At 43.2% G+C, this 22,398-nt stretch overlaps 1 protein-coding gene across 1 annotated transcript in view; it reads right to left on the bottom strand.

Moving 5' to 3' along the window:
- Positions 1 to 15,785, bottom strand: part of LOC108802420 (SRSF protein kinase 3-like) — a 50,410-nt gene extending 34,625 nt beyond the window's left edge. Inside the window, exons 1-2 of the mRNA XM_018574277.1 lie at positions 15,656 to 15,785; positions 5,901 to 6,009 (exon numbers count right to left, since the gene is read on the bottom strand). Of these exons, the coding sequence (XP_018429779.1) occupies positions 5,901 to 6,009; positions 15,656 to 15,785 (239 nt within the window). The remainder of the gene's footprint in view (positions 1 to 5,900; positions 6,010 to 15,655) is intronic.
- Positions 15,786 to 22,398: the final 6,613 nt, after the last annotated feature.

Here is a 22,398-nt window from a genome sequence, read left to right as displayed (position 1 = left end):
CAGTGCAACTTGGGTCGCAACTTAATGACCAACGACAAATGTGGGTCCTGAGGTTACACAGGTTGAGAACCACTAGACTACAAGCAACGTGGGATGGATGAGCTGAGTAAAGAATGTTTGGCGATGGGCGATAAGGTTAAGTTCATCAGATGTTGGTATTAATTTGGTATTAATGATGATGATGGTATTAATTTCCAACTCTTCATTCAGGCCATGGGCGGACATTATGTTTAGTTTATAAATCCAATAGGTTTCTTGTTTGCACAGGAGGTGGAATCTTTCTGAAGGGGGAACTTTGGTGGGGATCTGCACAATTGCAAAGACTTTTAGGTGCTCTGTATTTTTGTTATGTTTCAGGAGGAAGTGGCGTGGGACGCTATGCCCAGTGCACCCCTTTTCGATGAACCTCCTGTGTTCCCCTATGCGTTTGTGGAGGGGTCGGATGGTGCGACCTATGTACAGGAGGTTGCAGGAACATTGAAGGCCGTAAATTACGTGATCGTGGGCACATGTGATGAATTGTGAAATGGGATATTTGGTACCGGAGCTATCTTGGAAGGAGGGCAGGCCATGGGAGATAAACTGATAAGTGAGACATTGTCATTTCTTGCATCTGTGGACCCCAATTCTATTGCTAAATGTGAACCTCTGTGTTTGTTCGGGTTTATGAGTGGACAGTTTACTGGGGGCCACTATGTTTTTGATGCTCCGGGCTTTTTTGAAGATTACGGAGGGTTTGGGTGGTAATAAAGGGCCCAGGCTGGGGTCACAGAGTAATAGAAGCCAGTTTTTCTTGAGAATGGCTTCAATGGCCTTGTACCTGCTATTGAATGGGGTGATGAATCGTACCGGGTTGGTGGTTTGGCGCTCGTTTTTTTTGTCTCTTAGTGCTGGGGTGTTGGTGATGAAGTGGTCTCGGGTCTTATTGATGAGATTCTTAGGGTAACCTTTTTCCACAAACTTGTCTTTCAGTACGTGGCTTTGTAGAATGTAGTCCTTTTTATTGGTGCAATTTTTGTTAAACCTCCAGAATTGCCCTTTCAGGACATTCCGCTTCGAAAGAGAGGGTGGTGGCAACTTTTATAGTGGAGATTGCCGGCGGTGGGTTTGAAGTGTGTTTTAGTGATTATCTCGATATTGAGGTGGGTGAGTTCGAGGTCTAAAAAGACCAAATTGGACTAGTCCGTGACGTGTGTGAGTCCTGAGGATTTGGTGTTACAGTGCTTGACAAAGTCATTGATGGTGTCTAAAGGACCATCCCAAATGATGATGATGTCATCAATGTAGCGTCCGTAAAGAATCAGGTGTCGGGCAAAAGGATTATTGTGCCAGATGTGAAATTCCTCCCAGAAGCCCATGGTTAGGTTGGCATAGCTGGGGGCATAGTTTGTCCCCATGGCTGTGCCTTGAATTTGAAGGTAGAATTCCTCTGGGAAAGTGAAATAATTGTGTTCAAGGGTAAACTTAATGGAATTGAGGATGAATTGGGTTTATTTGTGATGGAGCTCTGATTCTAGGGACAAGATATATTGTAAGGCCTGGAGGTCTACTTCATGGGGAATGGCAGTTTAAAGTGAACAGACATCAAGTCTGTTTTGGGTTGTGGGGGGCACAATACTGCTTTCTCTTTTTTGGTGATGATCTTTTCATTGAATGCTTGTTCGATCAGGGGTTTTAAGGCGTTCATGAATTGGGGTAGTGGGTCAGTTTTTAATTTTTGGTAACTGGTGGTGTCTGACAGTAATCTATGGGCCTCTTTTGTGTAATCGTCGCGGTTTTGGATGACAATACCCCAGCCTTTGTCCGCTTGTCGGATGGAGATGAGTTTGTTGTTGGTCAGGTCTTTAAGAGCTTTTCGTTCATGATGGGATAGGTTGGTTTTGTTTAGTTGTTTGGTCTGGCGGTTTGCTTTAGAAATGCTGTTGTTTTGTGGAGGATCACACAATTTAACGAAATCTGTGTATGTGACTTGATAAAAAGTTTCAATGTACGCTCCTTTGGATTTAAGTGGGTAGCATTTGGACGGGGGGTGAAGGGAAGTGTGTCTAAATGTTGGGCTAAATTTTCTAGGTTTTCTAGAAGGAAATCGGCTGGGTAGCCAGGGTCGGCTAACTCTTCCAAGATCGCCAGGATATCCACGTCCGGTGCCGAATTTGGTGTCCGCGTGCGGCCGCGGAAAGTGGGGGGGGGGGTTGTTGCACTGGGTAATGCGGCCTCTGTGTCTGGGGGTTTGGTTTTGTTGTAGTGTCTTTTTAGAGTGAGATTGCGGATTAACTTATTGAGGTCTTTGAACAAGGTGAAGGAATTGGGGTTGATATCGGGTGCGAAGTTTAGGTCTTTTTTGGGTAGTGCTTCCTCATGGGAGGTCAAGGTGTGGTTGGAAAGGTTGAAGATTTTTACTGTGGATTGTTTAGGGACTGTCTTTCTCTCTTTGTGGCATAGTGAGTGTGTCCCTCCTCTTCTTCCCCTTCTAGTTTTTTTCTTTTTGGGGGGCGCATGGTGCCTAATCCTAAAAAATGCTGTGAAGGAGATGGAGTGGTGTCAGTGTTGATTGGATGTTGAGTGCTATAGTACAGGGCGGGGTCTGAGGTGATGGATAAGGCTTGGTGATCAGGAGGGGTGGAGTGAGGTGTGTTGTGTGGTGTGGAGTTGGTGGAAGGTACGATGTGGGTGGGGGTGAGTTCCAGGTGGTCTACAGCTGGGTGGATGGCCTCATCAAGGGTTGTGGACTGAGTGGCCGGGGATGGGTTAGGAGGGGGAGTGGGTGTTGATGGTTTGGGACAGAGGGTGGAGACAAGAGGTTCAATGTGGGGTGTGTTGACATGGGTGGGTGATGGGGCTAGGATGTACTTGGCTGTGAATTCAACCCAGGCAAGTCTAGTGATATGACTGGAGGGGTGGAGAGGCAGGGACATGAGAGGTAATGGGCATGGTGGATGGCTGCGTGTTGTGGTTTTCCAATTGAAGACTCTGTCTTCAGCATAGTCTGTGTGGTCTCTCTGAAATTTTTTGGACTTAGCTAAAAAAATGTTTTTACCATTAAGGGTTTGGTTTTTGGTCAAGGTGGATGACCATTTGGCGAAAAGGCTTGTGGTGCCGAATTCCTTAGTGATGTTGGTTATTAAGTCATCAATTTTGGATATTATGTGTTGTAATTTTCTTTCTCTTTGTTCAATTATAAGCTCGATCCATTTATTAGTGCTGAGCTCTGCCACTTCTTTCTAAGGTCATTGTCAAGAATGTCACAATCCTTTTTGATTCGTAACCCCCGAGGGGTGATTTTGAGTTCCAAGTATTTACGGAGGAACTTGATGTCCCACCATTGGAATTTTTTTTCAAAGGACAGGTTTTGTAGTTGGAGAAACTGTTTCCTCATAGCGGTTTCATGTGCTTTGGTATGGGTTAGGACCCGGTGGGGGTTAATGGAGAAGAGGGAGGGTATGTTAGGACGGTGGGTGTGGTGAGGAGAGGTGGGGGTTTTGAATTTCATGGATGGAGGGTTTAAGGTTGACGCAAACCTTCGTGAGCTGCTGTGGGGCAAAATTACAACCGGTGCCACCTACTGGGTAGATGTGTAGACAATGAAAAATTAGGAGAGTTGTCCCCTGATGCAGCGCTACGCGAGGGTAAGGATGTGTGGGTGTGGATTTTAATGTTAGGTGTGCAGCTTCTTTTAAGTACGGACCGGGGTGTCCGACATTTGCCAATAGGAACAGAAAAATGAGGACAGAAGCGCTACTACCATACAGAAAAAACAAAGTGGGAGAAAAAAGTGCTGGAATTGACTGAGTTTGATGATGTGGGAAATGTTTTCAATTGACAGAGATGTTATTATCAGGATTTTGATAATTGGTTCCATTACTCAAAGAAACAGAATGAAAAAGGGATATATGGTTGAGATCAGTGTAGTGTGTCAATATAATGTGGCATATAGTGACTCACCATTAGGTTTGGATTGATGTGTAGTCATCGGTGAGGGACGATTCCGCTGGTTCCAATGGTGTTGGTGTGAATCCTAAGCGGAGTGCCAGTTTCCTTGATGGGTCGGATGCTTGGAGGAAGGGTCGCGGTGGGAGGATTTCCTCAATGGGCGAGGGCTAAAAGTGCAGGAATTGTGCTGGCATGCTGTGGAGGAGTCGATGCAGCGGGACTCTGTCCTCACAAGCCTGTCGGGGGTGGGAAGACGGTGGAGCCGGGAAGGGCTGAATGCCGGAGGCGTTCTGTGTGTGTGCAGAAGAGGCTGGATGGAACGCCGCGCTCAGTCAGTCAGTGCAGGACTATCGTAAAAGATAATTAAGGCTAATCCATTCCAGGTCTAGAGAAACTTTAGACAATCAGGTTTGATCAAAGGGACCAGCTTAGCAGATCTGGAGATTGAATTGAGAATGTCTAAACAATCTAGGAAGGCCACATTCCTTCCAAAGTGAGGGAGATAGAATTCGGCACCTACAAGATAGCAGCACCATGAAGACCAAGGAGCTCTCCAAACAGGTCAGGGACAAAATTGTGGAGAAGTACAGATCAGGGTTGGGTTATAAAAAAAATCTGAAACTTTGATTATCCCATGGAGCGCCATTAAATCCATTATTTTTAAAAAATGGAAAGAATATGGCACCACCAAGGACCTGCCAAGAGAGGGCCGCCCTCAAAAATCCGCAGACCAGGCAAGGAGGGCATTAATCAGAGAGGCAACCAAGAGACCGAAGATAACCCTAAGGGAGCTTCAAAGCTCACAGCGGAGATTGGAGTATTTGTCCATAGGACCAGTTTAAGCCATACACTCCACAGAGCTGGTCTTCATGGAAGACTGGCCAGAAAAAAAGCCATTGCCTACAGAAAAAAATAAGCAAACACATTTGCCAGGTATTCTGGTCAGATGAGACCAAAATTGAGCTTTTCGGCATTTAAGCAAAACGCTATGTCTGGGACAAACCCAAGACCTCTCATCACCCTGAGAACACCAACACCAACACCACCATCAACAACCCCACAGTGAAGAATGTTGGTGGCAGCATCATGTTGTGGGGATGTTTTTCATCAGCAGGGACTGGCAAACCGGTCAGAATTAAAGGAATGCTGGATGGAGCTAAATACAGGGAAATTCTTGAGGGAAACCTGTTTCAATCTGCCAGAGATTTGGGACTGGGACAGAGGTTTACCTTCCAGCAGGACAATGACCCTAAGCCTACTGCTAAAGCAACACTCGAGTGGTTTAAGAGGAAACATTTATATGTCTACGAATGCCCTAGTCAAAACCCATAAGAATGGGCAAAAATCCCAGTGGCTAGATGTGCCAAGCTTATAGAGGCATACCCCAAGAGACTTGCAGCTGTAATTTCTGCAAAAGGTGGCTCAAAGTAGAGTGAACTCCCAGTTATCCAGCACCCATGGTTAATTTTTTTTTTATCGCAATAAAAAATATTTTGCCTCTTCAAAGTGGTAGGCATGTTGTGTAAATCAAATGATACAGACCCCCCCAAAAAATCAATTTTAATTCCAGGTGGTAATGCAACAAAATAGGGAAAATGCCAAGAGGGGGTGTAATACTGCTACTGAGAGGGCGGGAACAGCCCATTTCGTTTGCCGCACAACGAACATCTAGAGTTTTGAACACCAGGTTGAACCATGCATTAGACTGAACTCAAACCCTATCCCTAGTGGTAGGTTACATTTTTATGCTTAGTTGTTTCATGATCTAAATTTGTTTAAATGATCTAAAATTGTTTGAAATTGCCTACAAAATGGGCAGCATTTGTGTTGCCATCAATCGGAAGTACTTTCTAGCCTGCACAGAAAAAAAAACCAATACAGCTTTCAGCCATAGGTCAAATAGATATGTTTCTTTTCTGTTAGTAGCAATATTATCACTGCTATTGATACAGCAACCACAATCCACTTACTGAAGGTCCCAGCAAAGCCAGACGGTAGAGAAGTGACCCCAGCCCAACTTTCGGACAACATGGTATCTGCCATTGAAGAGGTCTCCTATTTTCACTGGATAGTATCCTCCTATACACAGAACCAAGAAAAAACTTATGGAGTAAATAAAATATTCTACATAAACACATTTCTTGTTGTAATAAAGTGTCATGTTTGATAGGCATCCTCACTCTGGATCACCCACAGTTTTATATTTAGCCAATTACCTTGGCAATTAGACCACTGTATAGATTTCCATGTCTGCTCATCTAAATGCTGGTGTTATGGGCAGGTCTACCTCTCCCTGCAGGTCTTATAGAAAGTAGAGCAGAAAAATGAAAACCCAACTCCAGTTAAAATTTTATAGATGATCAGTCTAGTCTGCCCAAAACTGATGTGTGAGTTATGGATGCTGAAGGCTCAACTACCAACTGGGTTTCTTAAATCTCTCAGGCATTCCATTGAGGAGACTTTCTTGCAACACTTCCCCAGAAACTCCCTTACCCTGGTGAGGAGGGAAACCCAACTCCTGTCAGAACTTTTGTTTTTTTAGATATGCATGGAGTAGGGAAGACTTAAAACCTCTTTTTTTAATTGCAGCATGTATTCCTGCTGGATACATTTTCCTTTTTGTCCTTTTATGTCACTAGAAGAGTATAGGATGTTCTAACCCTTCCCCACTCTATACAATTTAAAAAAAAGGAAGCAGTTGGGTTTCAAAGTAACTATTACGTTTTATAATGTGATACAATCTGCTTCCAAACTTAGTAAATTTCCCAGCCATAAAGCAATTGCAGTAGTGAAGAGTAATAGGTAGGGCATCATATGCAATTCATGCAACAAGCGAAAACATATTTTCTCTGGTGAAGTTAAGTAACACTTACAGGTCTTGTTCTTCCCTAGTTTGTTCCACCCCTAGAGTAGCAGCAGACTGATGAGCTCATCTCTTTGTCACTCTGCTCTCTCTTCCTATAAGCAGGCTCCTTGTTTGCATATAAGCACTGCAACACAGCTGACTGGCTCCCTGTGCTGCTTCTCCCTCTCCTAGTCCCAGCTATGATGTACAGTGGTCTATGAAAATACATTTATCAATGTGCTAATGAATGCTAAGCTGCATTAAGTTGTGTAATTTTTAGCTCCCTGGACTTCAGATTTGCGCTATGGGCTAACACTGGAATTTATGGGGCATTTTAATGTAAACTATTAAGTGTTAAGGTTCAGGTTAGAATTCAGTGTAAGTATTAAATATATGTGAACAAAATCACTATAATTTTACATACTGTCATGTGAATACGTAAGTACACTCATGAAAATAGTTTTTTTTCACAAATTTGGAAAGGCAAATATTAGATCTTCATTCAAACAAAAAACCCAAAAACCTTTAGATCTTGTTTGCAGTCATTGCTGAAGTGCATGCATATAAATAGAAAATGCCTGCATTGTTGGACTTGATGGACTAATGTCTTTATTCAACCTCAAACACTATGTAACTATGTAACTATGAAGCAGCAGAAGATCAGTAAACACTAAGATGCAAAACAAAAGGAAATAAGGTGAAAATAATATCAGAGTTTGCATTTGGTTAGGATTACAGGAAACCTTACAGAGCAGCAATAGTGATTAGAGTGAAAGCCAGCCATTCTTATTATGAGACATCAGCAATTGCAGCTTATACATACTTTATATTATACATTATATTATTATAATATCATTATTATAATGAAGGCCTTTGTGCAGATTCCAAGCTACTCTGAGTTACATACATAGTTACATAGTATTTGAGGTTGAATAAAGACATTAGTCCATCAAGTCCAACCTATTAGGATCTCATTCTAGGAGTACCCGTACCCCTGTATAACTGATCTTACTGTGAAGAACCCCCTTCGCACCTTGTGCTGGAATTTTTTTTCCACCAATTTTAGGTTATGGCCTCTAGTTTTTGTAACGGAGTTAATTATGAGTGTTTTAATAACTTGAGGTCCGGCCACTGTATTAAAATGGCTGTTCCACTGGTGCATTTTTCCAGGAGGACATATTGGTATTTCCTCCAGGAACTGCAATTGTGCTCTTGCATGCGTATGCCCAAGCCTGTGATCGCGCTGTGATTGGTCACAACTAGGGATGCACTGAAATTTCATCCGCTGTAACATACCGGTCGAAAATGGCACTTTGGGCAAAATGCCGAAAGTGACATCTTTTGGACGAAATTGCGGTGCATCTCTAGTTTCTCTCCTCCCCTAAAAAAATGAGTTTCGGTTTCGGCCTGACATATTTTTTTAGTTTCTATTTCAAAATTTAATTTTGGTGCACCTCCAGTCACAACGCATCCCAATTCACAGACAGGTCACAGCAGATCACAAATGTAAACAATGGCTGCGGTTTGCAGCCTGTCTCTTCCTTTCCTCTCACACACAGTTAGGCTGTGAGAGGAAAGGAAGATAGGATTGCCACCTTTTCTTCAAGAGAAACCTGAACACTCTAGCACCGTGTGTCAAATCTTTTTTGGAGAATATTCAGGTGAGAGCGAGGAGAGATAGCCAGGAGAGAGAGCAAGGAGAGACAGTGAGGAAAGACAGTCATGAGAGAGAGAGAGCGAGGAGAGACAGCCATGAGAGACAGTCAGGAGAGAGAGCGAGGAGAGACAGTCAGGAGGGAGGGGAGAGACAGCCAGGGGAGATAGTGAGCAATGACATCCTCTGTGCCTAATTTAAGGCCATACACTGCAGAACTTGGTGAATGGGCCAAGGCACAAATTGTTTGCTGGGATCCATGTATTTTCTTTGCAAAATGGACATTCAGGGCAATCTGAAAAATAAAAGAACACTCACACTGGTTCCTCCTGCACCCCCCTCCCCCCAATCCTGGTTCTCAGTGTATACATTTAGGAGAGAGAGAGAGAGAGAGAGAGAGAGAGAGAGAGATACAGAGAGTATGTTGTGTTAACCGTCAGAGCCCAGTCACAGCAAAGGTCTGCACCCGTACCGTGCACGAAGCAAGGCTGCAAACGAGCAGGAACACCAGGACCCTGTGGATGCCCCTGTTCACCTGATATTGTGCTATCTTTTGTCCTGGTTTCAGCTTGCCTGAAACACGGAAACAGCACATAAAGAACTCAAAACCCAGACTATCCGGGTGAATTCGGACAGGTGGCAAGCCTAGTTTAAATGTAACAAAGTAGCACACAGCCTTCCTAACATTAAAGTGTCAGCACCAGTACAGGGTGTCCTGATTACCACCAGTACCAGTGTCCTGATTACCACCAGTACCAGTGTTCTGATTTCTGCTGTCAGCACAAGTACCAGTCTCAAACTAAGTGTACAATCCCCCAAAAAAATCTGTATTGACAAGTTCCTCATTCACTTTACTGGCAGACTTAACATCAAACACTATCTCCCTGGCAAACCTGCGAGGTAGGAGGTGAAATTGTACAAACTGTGAGAGAGGGCCACAGGTTATACATATATGATTTCCGTGTTTACAAAGGGAGAGATAGCCAGCTGGTGCCAACTGGATACCCATCCTATATTGGAAGCAGCAGAAGGATAGTCTGGGACCTTTTGTCACCACTATTCCATCAGGGACACCACCTCTGTGTGGACAAATTGTATTCAAGTGTCCCACTGTTCAAACACTTCTATCTCAAACAAAACCCAGCCTGTGGTACAATGCGCCCCAATTAGCAAATGATTTCCACAAAGTCTTGTCAACGGGAAGCTAAAAATGGGGGAGTCAGCGAGTCTGCAAAATGATGAACTAATGGCCCTTAAATGGAAGGACAAGTGATATCACATCTCGCTCCGCCCATTTGTTTACAGTCTGGCCAGAGAAGTCATTTTGCAGCGAGTCTTCGTCGCATAAGGACGGGTCGTTGTGACGTCGGGTATTCATGCGGTGGGACTTTTTTTATTTCTGCGAGTCGGCGCGTGTCGTTCATCCTGATTGACGCTGGATTACATTGATGGAGCCATTTTTTTGCTAAAGGAATAGTCAAAAATTGACTCTTTTTTGTTTTCAATTAAAGGATTTTTCTGGTGTGTTTATTTACATTTCAGTAGACAAGATGTAAAAAAAAAACGTAGTATTGCAGTGTGCAATGATACCTTTCTTATCGGACTAACAAAATATATAAAAGACAGGCTTTCGAGAGTGAACCTCTCTTCTTCAGGTCAGAAGCAATACTACCAAGTGTTCTGTAACAGTATCAGCCAAATGATCAGACCAGTGGTGATGTGCAATTTCTACTTTACTTAACAATGAAAATCAATATAAATTGCACAGGGGATCATATGAACAGTGGATTGCAATACAGAGCATTAATATCAACAATATACATATACACACACATACAAGTACTGATGCTTGTCCAAGTACTCAGATACAAGTACTTATACATTTTTGTTTATTGTCATGTGACAGTTTTTCTAAAACAATACAGACTAATGTCAAGACAAAGTCACTGCGCTAAAAAAACGTACAACTTATACATAAACAATACAGTGCCTAGTGATTGTCACAACACAATATGTGACCTCCCCTATACTTAATTTCAATACAATCTTAAAACTGCATGTGCAATGTGTTGTGATACAGATCACATGTGCAACTCCACAAATTGGTCTCTATAAAGGTGCCCATACACTTTACAACCCTCGCAAGACTTTTTTCTTGCGAGGGTTGTAAAGTAATTTAAAAAACGTACGATCTGCCCATCTTTTTTCCGATTACTGCAATGCTGACTACGCACACCGGCCCGTTCGGCAGTGATCTCTCAATCATGTTAAAAATCAGCCGAAAATCGTACGATTCTCGGCTGGTTTTCCACCATGCTTGATATACAAAAGTCGTGAGAACCGTACATTAGAAACTTCCATACACTGCACGATTCTCGTACGATCGCGGTATTTCCCGCTATTCTCGCACGAGAATCGTGCAGTGTATGGGAACCTTTACAAGAGAACAAAAAAAAGTCTCTTTAAGAGGTTATGTCAGCAATATATAAAGTGCAATTGTTCGACATTCCAAAAAGGCATTTCTTAGTGTGATATCCTTAGTGTTTCTGTGCAATCAATACACTCACCAGACTTCTTTGACCACTATTAAATGGTCAAACTGCACTCAGATTACAATCCTTAGCGAGCCATTCTCCCAAGACAGCTGATGGCAACCTCCTTTGTAGTCAATATCTCCTTTCAGCTTGCTGGGTAGGCACTTTATTGTTTATGTATAAGTTGTAAGTTTTTTTAACGCAGTGACTTTGTCTTGAGATTTTAGAGAGTGACTTTAGGATTCACTTGTTTTCACTGCTGCTGACACATTATATTGAAAGGAAACACCAAAAGCACAGATTTTATGCACAATTGCAATATAGACTAATGATTTCAGGACAGTGGTGGAGCGCTAGGGCCGTCACAGCTGCAACCCTGGTAGTTCTCATGAAAATGCCAAGTATCGGCACTGGTATCTGAACATCCCTACTACCTTCCAAGGGGAATCTCAGATCACGCTCCTCTTCTGTTTGAACTCTGCTGGGGCAATTCCTTTTCCACCCGTGTGTGGAGAATGAATTTTGCATGGCTTTCCGACTCATCGGTGGCAGATGCTTGCACACGGGCTATTGGACACTATTGGACTGATAATGCCTTTGTGCCTTCCTCCTCCCTTAAGTGGGAAGCCTTCAAACCCATGCTAAGGGGGTCATTTATGAACGACCCTGGTGCTGCCCGCAGACTTAAGGAGGAATCTACGATGGCCCTGGAAAAAACTGTGGGTGAGGCTGAAGCTGCCTGTGTTTCTGACCCTTCTACCATAGCATATCAAGATTGGATGGAGAAAAAATGGATGATTTAAGATGTATCCCTCTTGGAAGGTACCAGGAAGAAAATGTTGTATACTCATTGTTTGTCAGGGTACCATGCACAGGCATCCTCACACCACATGCAGGTAACCACACAGGATGACCAAATTAATATGCCCACACAGGATAGGGTTCTATGCACACAGTTTATTTGCTACACAACAACAAAACTACAAACCCCCTCAACCCCCCACAGGTTTAGCAGTGAAGTAAAAAACCCACCGGGACAAATACACACCTACAGCCAGGGGGAAGCAACAAGGAGGGGTAACAGGCCTGCAGATATATGGCAGGCCTCAGGATAAAAGAAGAGTGGTCAGGTACAAGCCGGGTCGTTAACAGGAGGGCAGCAGCACGGTACAGGAACAGGATCCAAGAGAGTGGTCGGGTAACAAGCCGGGTCGGTGACAGGTCTGCAGATAGGAAGCAGGGTTCAGGTGTATGGGAATCAGTCAAGTGCAGGCGACGCAATACTGAGCCAGCTTCCTGACTGCAGGTAGGGCCTAAATACCCTCCCAGGAAGCACCAGGTGATGGGATGATCAGCTACAGCTGGGGCACACCCACAGGGGAGTACTGGAGCTGCAGGTTCCTTACAGTCCCTGGCTGCTGGAGACACCCGCAGGCGAGCACAGGAACTGCAGGACCTGGCTACAGCACCACCTGGGGGTGCTCTGGATCCTGACATTGTTTGAATTTGGTAATAAAGTGGGCAAGCTTCTGGGATACTTTACAAGACCAGGATATAACCCTACTTCCATGTCCCACATTGTTTCCTCCTCAGGATGTGTTGTCACTGCTTCACAGGACATCCTGGAGGCCTTTTTGTCCTTTTATAAAGGCTGGCTGTTCATAATGAGGCATTTGACATTGGCATATGCCCCCCATCTATGCGTGAGGTCCTTGTAGTTTTGATTTTTTGAAGCTCAGTAAAGACCCTAATACATTCCTATCGTCCTATCTCCCTGATCAATGTTGATGCCAAGATTTTAGCTAAGCTCCTCGCTATGCATATATTTTTTTTTAACAAATATTTTATTCTCGCTATGCATATTAATAAGCACATCTTGTCCCTGATAAACAGTGATCAGGTGGTTTTATGACGGGCCGCTCAACCAGCATGAATATCCATAGACTATTTACTAACCCTCAGTTCTCCCATCCCACAGTGGAGGGTAGGGCCATGATCTCCCTAGACACGCATAAGGCTTTTGACAGCATTGAATGGCCGTATCTGTTAAAGGTGTTGCATATTTATGGGTTTGGTCCCCATATGATACAATGGGTTAAGATTCTTTAGAACTCCATGGTGGCTAGATTACGGGTCAACAAGGATATAACTACTCGCTTTTGTATATTAAGTGGGACTAGATAGGGCTGCCCCCTCTCACCTATCATGTTTGCTCTGGCGATTGAACCACTGGCAGCCCCGATAAGGTAATCCACTTCATTGTATGGTCTTTCAGTACAGGGCCTGGAGGAGTGTATCTCCTTGTATGCTGATGATACACGGATTAACTTATCTGACCCTAATGGCTCCCTGGCTCATCTGCTTAAATTACTAGAGACAGGGCACTATTTAGCGCTGCATGACGGAATAAATGTCAGTTAAAGTACCGCAGCGCTGAATACTGAAAAATGGCCTGGATGGGAAGGGGGTTTAACACCGCGGATCTCAACTGGTTAAAGTTAATTGGGACAAGTCTGTTCTTTTTCCCTTAGAAGCTAATACCCATCTCCTGTCCATGTCCATGTCTCATGTCTATCCTAAGTCCACATTGCGAGTGGCTCACAAATTTAACTATTTGGGTGTCAAGCTTCAACTCCCCCTCTCCTCTTATATTGAGAATAATTTAGTCCCCAGTTTTGACTCCCTTCAATTGAAGAAGAAACAATGGCAAGATTTACCCTTAGATATTATGTGTAGGGTCAATATAATTAAGATGATTTTTTTTTGCCTAAACTTTTGTACATTATGGTTAACTCTCTATGCTATATTCCACAAAGATATTTTTCGAAATTGAATTCTATTACTATTACATTTATATGAGAGGGACATACACAAGTGGCTCTGGTGGTGTTACAGCTTCCGCATTCCTAAGCGGGTCAGGCGTTTCCTAATTTCTATGAATCATGATTGGCTGCTGCCTCAGGTGGGAAACACCTGCACAGCAGCTGATACTGCCATACTTACTTCCTTTGTATCTCTTCAAAATGTTATTTATAGAGGGGGCTCTGACTTACATTCAGGTACTGCTATTATTTTTGTGATCATTCGTATCGTTTAGTATGTAATTAATTGGTTACCTGTGGCTACATGATCCCACTCCCCCTTATCACCTTTACAGGGTAATCCTTCCTTCCCAGAGCTGCAGCATCTGCCATCGGCTGCCTTCTGGTCCTCAGAGGGAGTCAAATCCCTCTCTCAGTTGTTTAGGAATGGGGCAATGCTTAATTTCTCGCAACTCAGAGAGGAGCAGCTCTCTCCATCCACTTTTTTGACATATTTTGAATTGCTTCATGCAATACGAGCCCAATTTGGGTCGACTTATTTTATACCAGTTCAGTCCCCCCTAGAGAAGATGTTAAGTAGAGATATCTCCTCTTAGTTGGTGTTGACCTATTATGCAGAACTTATGGCCCCTAGATATTCCAGATTTGATAAACGAAAACAAAAGTGGCAGACCCTCCTCCTGGATGATTGGTGTGATTTCGAAGATGTGTATATGTCTTTTGTGATAACCTCCAGGGATAGAATACTGCAAATGAAGTTATTTTATCAGGACTATTATACCCCTTACCTTTTATGTACATTAGGTCTCCGGCCCACTCCACTGTGCTTTAAGAAGTTTGTTTGCACTCCTTTTGGTCCCTACTTCTTTTATGGAGACTGGCCTGGGTTGGCCCAACATATATAACCCCCTCATTTTGCCTTTTTGGTCTCTTTAGTGAGCTAATGCTGGATTCTGGGGCTCAAACTCTTTTCCGGCTAATCTTGTTTTATGCCAGAAAATCCTTCTAGTATGGGGTAGCCCTGGGGTTCCCTTCCTGAGTTGCTGGAAGCGTTTGGTTGACCAAGTGTCACGTACCTGGTTAGAGACTGAATGTGTGAGGAGTCCCGAGGACTCTGAGGTTGGGGACAGAGTCCAAGTAGACAGCGAGTGGCACGGGTGCCAGTGGTGATAACACCGTGCAAGCTGAATTCCAGGGGCTTGATTTTCCAAGGCACAATTCAATATCCAAGTCAACGAGCCAAGGTCAAAACCAATTGGGCGGGAACGGTACACAGGGGTGAGGCAGAGGCAAAGTCCAGTAAACAAATCCGAGGTCGGTGGCAGGCAGCAGGCAAGAAAGACCAAGACAAATCCGGGTCACAACAAATCAGGAAGGAATTCACAGGATACACAGGAGAGCTGAACATAATCCAACAATATGGTCGTGCTCTGGTTTGGTTTATATAGAGGAAATGATTAGGGTGATGTGTCACTTCCTGTGCGCCGTTTGGCGTGCTTTTGTGCGGCTGGTCCATGGCACACGCGCATGCGTGGAAGAGCGTGTTTCTCAATGGAACGGGAAAGCGCGCTTGGCGCATGCGCAGTAACAGGGGGTCGCTTACACCAAGCCTTACCACTTTATAAGACTACCTATGAACAGCGAGGCAACCCACAGTGATTTGATCGCATCTGGGGCCCATGGATATCCTCCATTTATCACCGTGACCTGTTCTCTGGCATACAATAAAGTGGGGTCCTGCATTTTGGCAGCACCATATGCACCCCTGGATACCTCCAGATCAGGATGTGCTGGTCTAGAGGAATCCTCTCCTTCATTCACCTTGGACATAACTTGTCCGTGGTTCCTCTACATCCTGCGCAACCATGACCTGTACAGTAGGCGGTCCCCCCCTCAGGGGACTCCTTGCTTTGTAGGTAATTTACAAATAGTACATCATCATCAGGATCGGCATGTTCAATATTATTTTCATGAGTGTGCTGTCTCATATTGTCCTGCATCACGGGAGAAACAATAATGTAATTTTGTTCCTCTAGTTCTTGCCATTCTACTGCGCATAGAAGGACATTTGCCGCGTGACTCCACACTCCATAGGTTCCTCCCATAGGGGACAGTAGGCCTGAATATGGCCCCTGGCGTGACACCACCAACACAGCACGTTTTGAGGTGCTGAGTCATCCACTGCCAGACTCTCCTGAATGCTGGTTCCAGGGTTGGCAGGTGGTTTTCCTCACTGGGCTGACATGGGCCATTGGTACTTGGCAGGTCCATGTAGATCCTCTACCACGGTGTATCGCTTCACCATCTCCACCATCCAATCCATCATCTGGGGTCCCCCGTGGCTGACCCAGCATTGTAGTTCCTCCGGTACTGCCCACAGGTAACGGTCCATGGTGACTCATTCCATGATCTGAGATGCAGTTAACTTTTCCAGCTGTAACCATTTTGTGGCCAGTTGCAGCAGGTCATGCATCTAGGACCGGGGTGACTGTCCAACATGATACTTCCAACAGTGCACTCTGTGTGCCAGGCCCGCAATAGTCAAAAAAAGTCGAGCCAGAATCTCACCCTTCAGCTTGGTATAATCTTGGGTGCCCGAGTGGCCTCCTACTGTGCTGCTGTGGCCTGCATCAGGGCTTTTACAAACATCTCCATCCCTTTGCTAGGGGATCGCAATCTCTGTGCGGCTCTAACCCAGGACATACACATGTACTATCTCTTTAAATTGTCCAAATACATGGCCTTTTCTGGCTTTGCCCACATCCTTCACCAGATGTAATATTTAGAGCGGTTCTGATTGATAGCCAGCCGTGTTCGGATTTTCTCCCCAAAACATGCCAAAAGAAACAGCTTATCTTCAGCAAACAAAACTTCTATTCAGTATAACAGAAAGTCCGGCTCTCCACCTGTATACATACTTCCCTTCTCAGGGTTAACGTCCCATCTTGCACTCAGGGTTTAAACCTGGACACCGATGCCCAGCAATGTCTCAGTAGCAGACAGTCCACAGCTCCATACCCAGCCATGTGTCTTGCTCTAATATACCTCACAGACACCAGCAGGCTGGCTTCGTGTGTTCTTTAAACACTCCCAGCAGGTGGGTTAAGCCGTACCAGGCCTGCATGCCTCTAGTCAGGGTTGGAGGCTCTTTCCCACCCAATATCTCTCAGAGCCTCTGGATTCCGGGTCCCATCCTGGAAAGATTGCATAGCAGTTTCCCTCAAAAAACTCACCTTCGAACCCCTCTCAAGCAACCAGAAACTACAGTTTTCTGGCACCTACCGATCCCTGTGGGTGTCGGATAACTGAGAGTTTACTATATTTTCTGCACATTTAGGAACGCATTCAGATTTTAAAAAAACAATTAACTAAGCTAGCTAGAACTAGTTCCTGAGCTAGTCTATTCCATGTTTTTACAGCTCTTATTGTAAAGAAACCTTTCACAGTAAGAGTTGTAAGAGGTTAAACCTTATTTTCTCCAGATGCAAAGAGTACCCCTTTGCAATGGCCTTAAAGGGAATAATTTTGCAGTTCACTATATGGACCGTTTATGTAATTATACATGGTGATCATATTCCCCTTAATTTCCTCTACTCAAGGGAGAAGAAATTCAGTTCAGCTTATATTTCCTCACAGTTGAGGTGCTGCTGAAAAAATTGCACTTCTTGATATGTGAGTGTGCCTAGGCACTCTAGTTTCTACATGCTCATAGCTGTATATCTACTATGTGAGAGGCACTGTTGCCTGTGACTGCTTTTCTCACAAAATGTTAATGTCACTACTATGCTTGCTGAAGAGCAATCTGTACTTGAGGACCTGCAATGCATGCATTTCCCCGCTTCTACTTCATTCATTCTGTGGGTATGTGCCCCCTGCTGCTTCTTTTTGAATAATTCCCCACTAGTCATCAGATCATCATACATTGGGGGTAGCTCTAACATAAGGATGCAAAGACCTGTTCTTTTTACCAAGTTGGCCACCTTCACACAATGGAGAGCAACGCATGATAAGTTGTTAATAAGGAAAAGATCATCTGCAGAGAGCCTATGGCTGTTGCATACAAGTGTTTGGCCAGAACTACAGCCGGCCAATCGCTTGTATGACAACTAGCATCGTGTGCCCCCTCCCCCCACCACCGCTGCCGGTTATCCTGGGCTCCGCTGTCCCCCCTGCAGGCCCGGGACCGGCACATCGGCTGTGTACGCTGTAAATGGAGGCAAGACCAGCATTCTCCCACTGCTGATCTCTCCTCCTCTCTCTCTAAAGGCGTAAGTGATATGTATTACATCACTCTTGACTTTAGCTGTCATATTTCTGGCTGCTATAGCCAGAGAAGAAGCTGGTAAAGCAGATCTCTGCTTCATCAGCTTCTTTGGGGGTCCCAAGGTGACATTAGGGGTCTTAGAGACCCCTGATGTCTCCATAAAGAGGACCTGCCATTGTATATTTGTTATCACATAGGGGGCTTGTTAGCCCTCTATGTAATAGCATAAAAGTTAAGTGTGGAAAAAAAAAGTTTTTTTAAAAATGTCTCATATTCAGAAAAAAAAAAAACACCCCAAAAAAATGTAAGTCCCCCTCCACCGCATGCACGCACATATAAACGTAAATATACTATATACGTCTATGTGTAAAAACACTTATTACGGCACACGGTACATATCGCCACGAACGTGGGAGTGAGAGCAATAATTCTAGGGCCATCAGTCACTGTTAACACTAAATTGGTGAGTGGTAAAAGTTTTTAAAGTGTTGCCTATGTCCAATTTTATTAAGAACAATTAAACCGAGCTAGGATGTAAAACTAATGTATGTTAAATATCTACCGTGGCAAGCTGCAGCACTCACAAAAGTGCTTGCACCTCCAATTGTAAGATCATCTGTGTTCCACTGTTCCTAGTAATCTTAAATGTGCTAAACAATGAAAAATTATGTATAATAAGCAATATTTTCCTTTCATAAATTAAGTGCCAATATTTGAATCAATAAAGTGCCAGTGGATAAATTAATAATCAATCAGCCCTATTACAATACATAAAATACAGTATTTCAGTGCTCAAACACTAAGTGAAAGCTGTAATTATTATGTCATCAATAAGTAAAGAAAAACGTCAATTCCCCATGATACACCGTGCTTATTCGCCATTATGGTGCTCTCTTGCTCTTAAGGAGTGTGACTTTGCTCTGTATTGCTTTATAATGCACTCACCAGATGCGATTTGTAATCTTGCATGTTTTCAGAAACATCATCGCTCTAATTTTTCTGCTTTCCATTAGAATCTCATTAGAATCAACTGCTAGCTTATACTGCTCTCTTCCTCCGTTCAATCCACTGTATATATCGCGTTATCACTGGCAGCCAGATCAATAGTTAGTCATGGCCAAAAATATTGGTACCCCTGCATTTCTGTCATGCACAGAAGTTTAGGCATTTTCATGTTCATTTCTTTTGTTTGTATTGGTATGGCACAAAAAAGTTGAGAAAAAAATAGCCAAATCTGACACATTCCACGCAAAACTCCAAAAATGGACCGGACAAAATGATTGGCACCTTCTCAAAATTGCAAGAAATAATTGCATTCCAATTTTGTGATGCTCCTGTTATTAGTAATTAAACTCACCTGTATCAATTAACAGGTAGTGACAATATAGAAATCACACCGCCAACCAGTTAAAATGGTGAAAAATTGACTCAACCTTTCTGTTGTGTGTCTCTGTGTGCCATACGTAGCATGCAGAAGAGAAAGAGCAGCAAAGAATTGTCTGAGGATTTGAGAACAAAAATTGTGGAAAAGCATGGTTACAAGTCCATCTCCAGAGATCTTTATGTTCCTGTGTCCACTGTGCACAACATTTTCAAGAATGGCACTGTAGCTAATCTCTCTGGACATGAACGAAAGAGAACAATTGATCAAGGATTGCAACAAAGGATTGTTCAAATGGTGGATAAAGACCCTCGATCAACTTCCAGACAAATTCAAGCTGACCTTCAGACACAGGGTACAACTTTGTCAGCTCGCACTATAAGTCGCCATCTGAATATGGTAGGAATATGGTAGGAGACCCAGGAGGACCCCCCTGCTGATGCAGAAACATAAAATAGCTGGATAGGAGTTTGCCAAAACTTACCTGAGGAAGTCAAAATCCTTCTGGGAGAATGTGCTGTAGACAGACGAAACAAAAAAACAGCTTTTTAATGGGCTTTATAATGCACTCACCAGATGCTATTTGTAAACTTGCATCATTCTATTGTTTTCCGAAAAAGAAATTAGGCCTTTCAAGAAAAAAATACAGTCCCTACAGTCAAACATGGTGGAGGTTCACTGATGTTTTGGGGTTGCTTTGTTGCTTCAGGCACTGGATATCTTGACTGTGTGCACGGCATTATAAAATCAGAAGACAACCAAAGAATTCTGGGGTGCAATGTAGGGCCCAGTGTCAGAACGTTGGGTCTCCATCAGAGCTTAAAGCAGGTCAATGACCCAAAGCACATGTCAAAAAGCACCCAGAAATGGTTTCAGACAAAGCGCTGGAGAGTACTGGACTGGCCAGCAATGAGTCCAGATCTGAATCCCATAGAGCGCCTGCTGAGAGATCGCAAAACAGCAGTTTGGAAAAGCAATCCTTCCAATCTGAGAGACCTGGAGCAGTTGGCGAAAGAAGAGTGGTCCAACATTCCTGTAGAGAGGTGTAAGAAACTCATTGATGGTTACAGGAAGCAATTATTTTCAGTTATTTATTCCAAGGGCTGTGCTACCAAATATTAATTGAGGGTGCCATGTATTTTGTCCAGTCCATTTTTGGAGTTTTGCGTGGAATGTGTCAGATTTGGCTTTTTTTTCCTCAACTTTATTGTGTCATACCAATACAAACAAAATAAATAAATGTGAGAATGCCTAAACATTTGTAATTGCAACAATTTTCTGCGTGAAGTGGTGCATTATCTGACAGGGGTGCCAATATTTCTGGCCATGACTGTATCTCCACTCATTCTCTCCTTCTCCTTTTCCCTTTTTGAACTTATACCATGTAGCTCAAACAGAAGAATAACAGTCTCTCGTTGCGCAACATCTCCAAAAAGCAGTTTATTAGATCAAAAAATTCACTTACAAACAACAAATAAAATCAGGCTTGGCAGACTCCTCACAGCAGCGTGTATCCTCCAAGAAGCAGTGTTAAGCCCTGCCCGGATGCATTTCATCATGTGACTTTCTCATAGGGTGTGGGACGCATAACATTGCCTCCTGTGTACAACTATTTATCCTATTCCGTATCTTTCTAATACAATCTGTTGTAATATACATTCTTGACCACTAGATGTCGTTTCTAAACTAAATGCAGTAAATTTCTTGCTTTGTCTCTTGACAGCGATGGAAGGGAAAGAAAGATTTACCAAGTATTTAATTTTTCAATGTGCATATTAATAACAATGTGGAAGCCTCTTTTGTAATGCATATAGGTAAAAAAGGGGGAAATCTTAATACCACTTTCTAAAAATGTTATTAAAATGGAATCAATCTATAAAACTTGCCAACAATATATTTATAAAAAGAATACAATAAAAATGGGACCAGGAGAACAATTAGTCTTAAAGGTATGGTAACAGGTCATCATATATTTGATGAATGAAAGAGGTGATTTTATATTATTATTATTATTATACAGGATTTATATAGCGTTTTACAATATAAGGAAGACATTAGAATCGCAATACAATTCAAGACAAGATGGTAAGGAGGGCCCTGCCCATGACAGCTTACAATGTAAAAGGGAGGGAGAAGTGATACATGAGGAGGTAGCTGCGAGGGGATGAATTGTTTGAGAACGTGATGGTTCAGTGGTTAGGTGGAGGTGGGATAGGCTTCCCTGAAGAGCTGAGTCCTTAGGGCACGCCTAAAGGCAGTCAAGGTGGGAGATAGACGAATATGCATGAGGGGGGTATGTATAAAATATCCATGCCTTACTCGTCTGAAAGGAAACAATTTAGATCTATTCAAACCCTTTGGCTGCATTGTTTCTATTAAGAAAATCCATTTAGTTTCATTACGTTAGATCTCTCTTTTTAAATGACTCCCTCTCCAATGTTTGACCACTCTGTCTAGTCCTACAAATTTAATTCCATTTTCTGATGTTTTTGATATGTTCACGGATTCTGACCCTTAACTCCTGTGTTGTTCTACCTATATATTGATACCCACATGGACATTCCAACATATATGTAACGTGTGGTGTTACAAGAAATTAATTTTTTTAATTCAAAATTTCCATTGTTCGCATTCGATTTAAAATGACATATCTTCTTTTTTGGTCCAGTTAATAGGCATCACGTGCATCTCCCACATGGATAAAAGCCCTTTCCGTTAAAAAAAGGAAATTCCTTTTTTGGGGGGTCAACTACATTATGGACTATTTTGTCTCACAGATTGGGTGCTTTTCTATATACCACCTTTGGTTTCTTTGATAATAGTAGTTAATCACATATACTCAATTCACTTCATACCTTTACCCATCTTATCATTAGACCTATCATCCACAAATCTCTAACGGAAACCATTATCACATATTACATAATCCCTCTTAACCCTTTCGCTGCCAAGGACGTATGGCATACGG

This window comes from Nanorana parkeri, unplaced genomic scaffold (genome assembly GCF_000935625.1).
Source record: "Nanorana parkeri isolate BGI_ZX_2015 unplaced genomic scaffold, ASM93562v1 scaffold2851, whole genome shotgun sequence".
NCBI classification, from domain to species: Eukaryota; Metazoa; Chordata; class Amphibia; order Anura; family Dicroglossidae; genus Nanorana; species Nanorana parkeri.
Note: the sequence above shows the minus strand (reverse complement) of the source record. Positions and strands in the feature narration are given on the sequence as shown.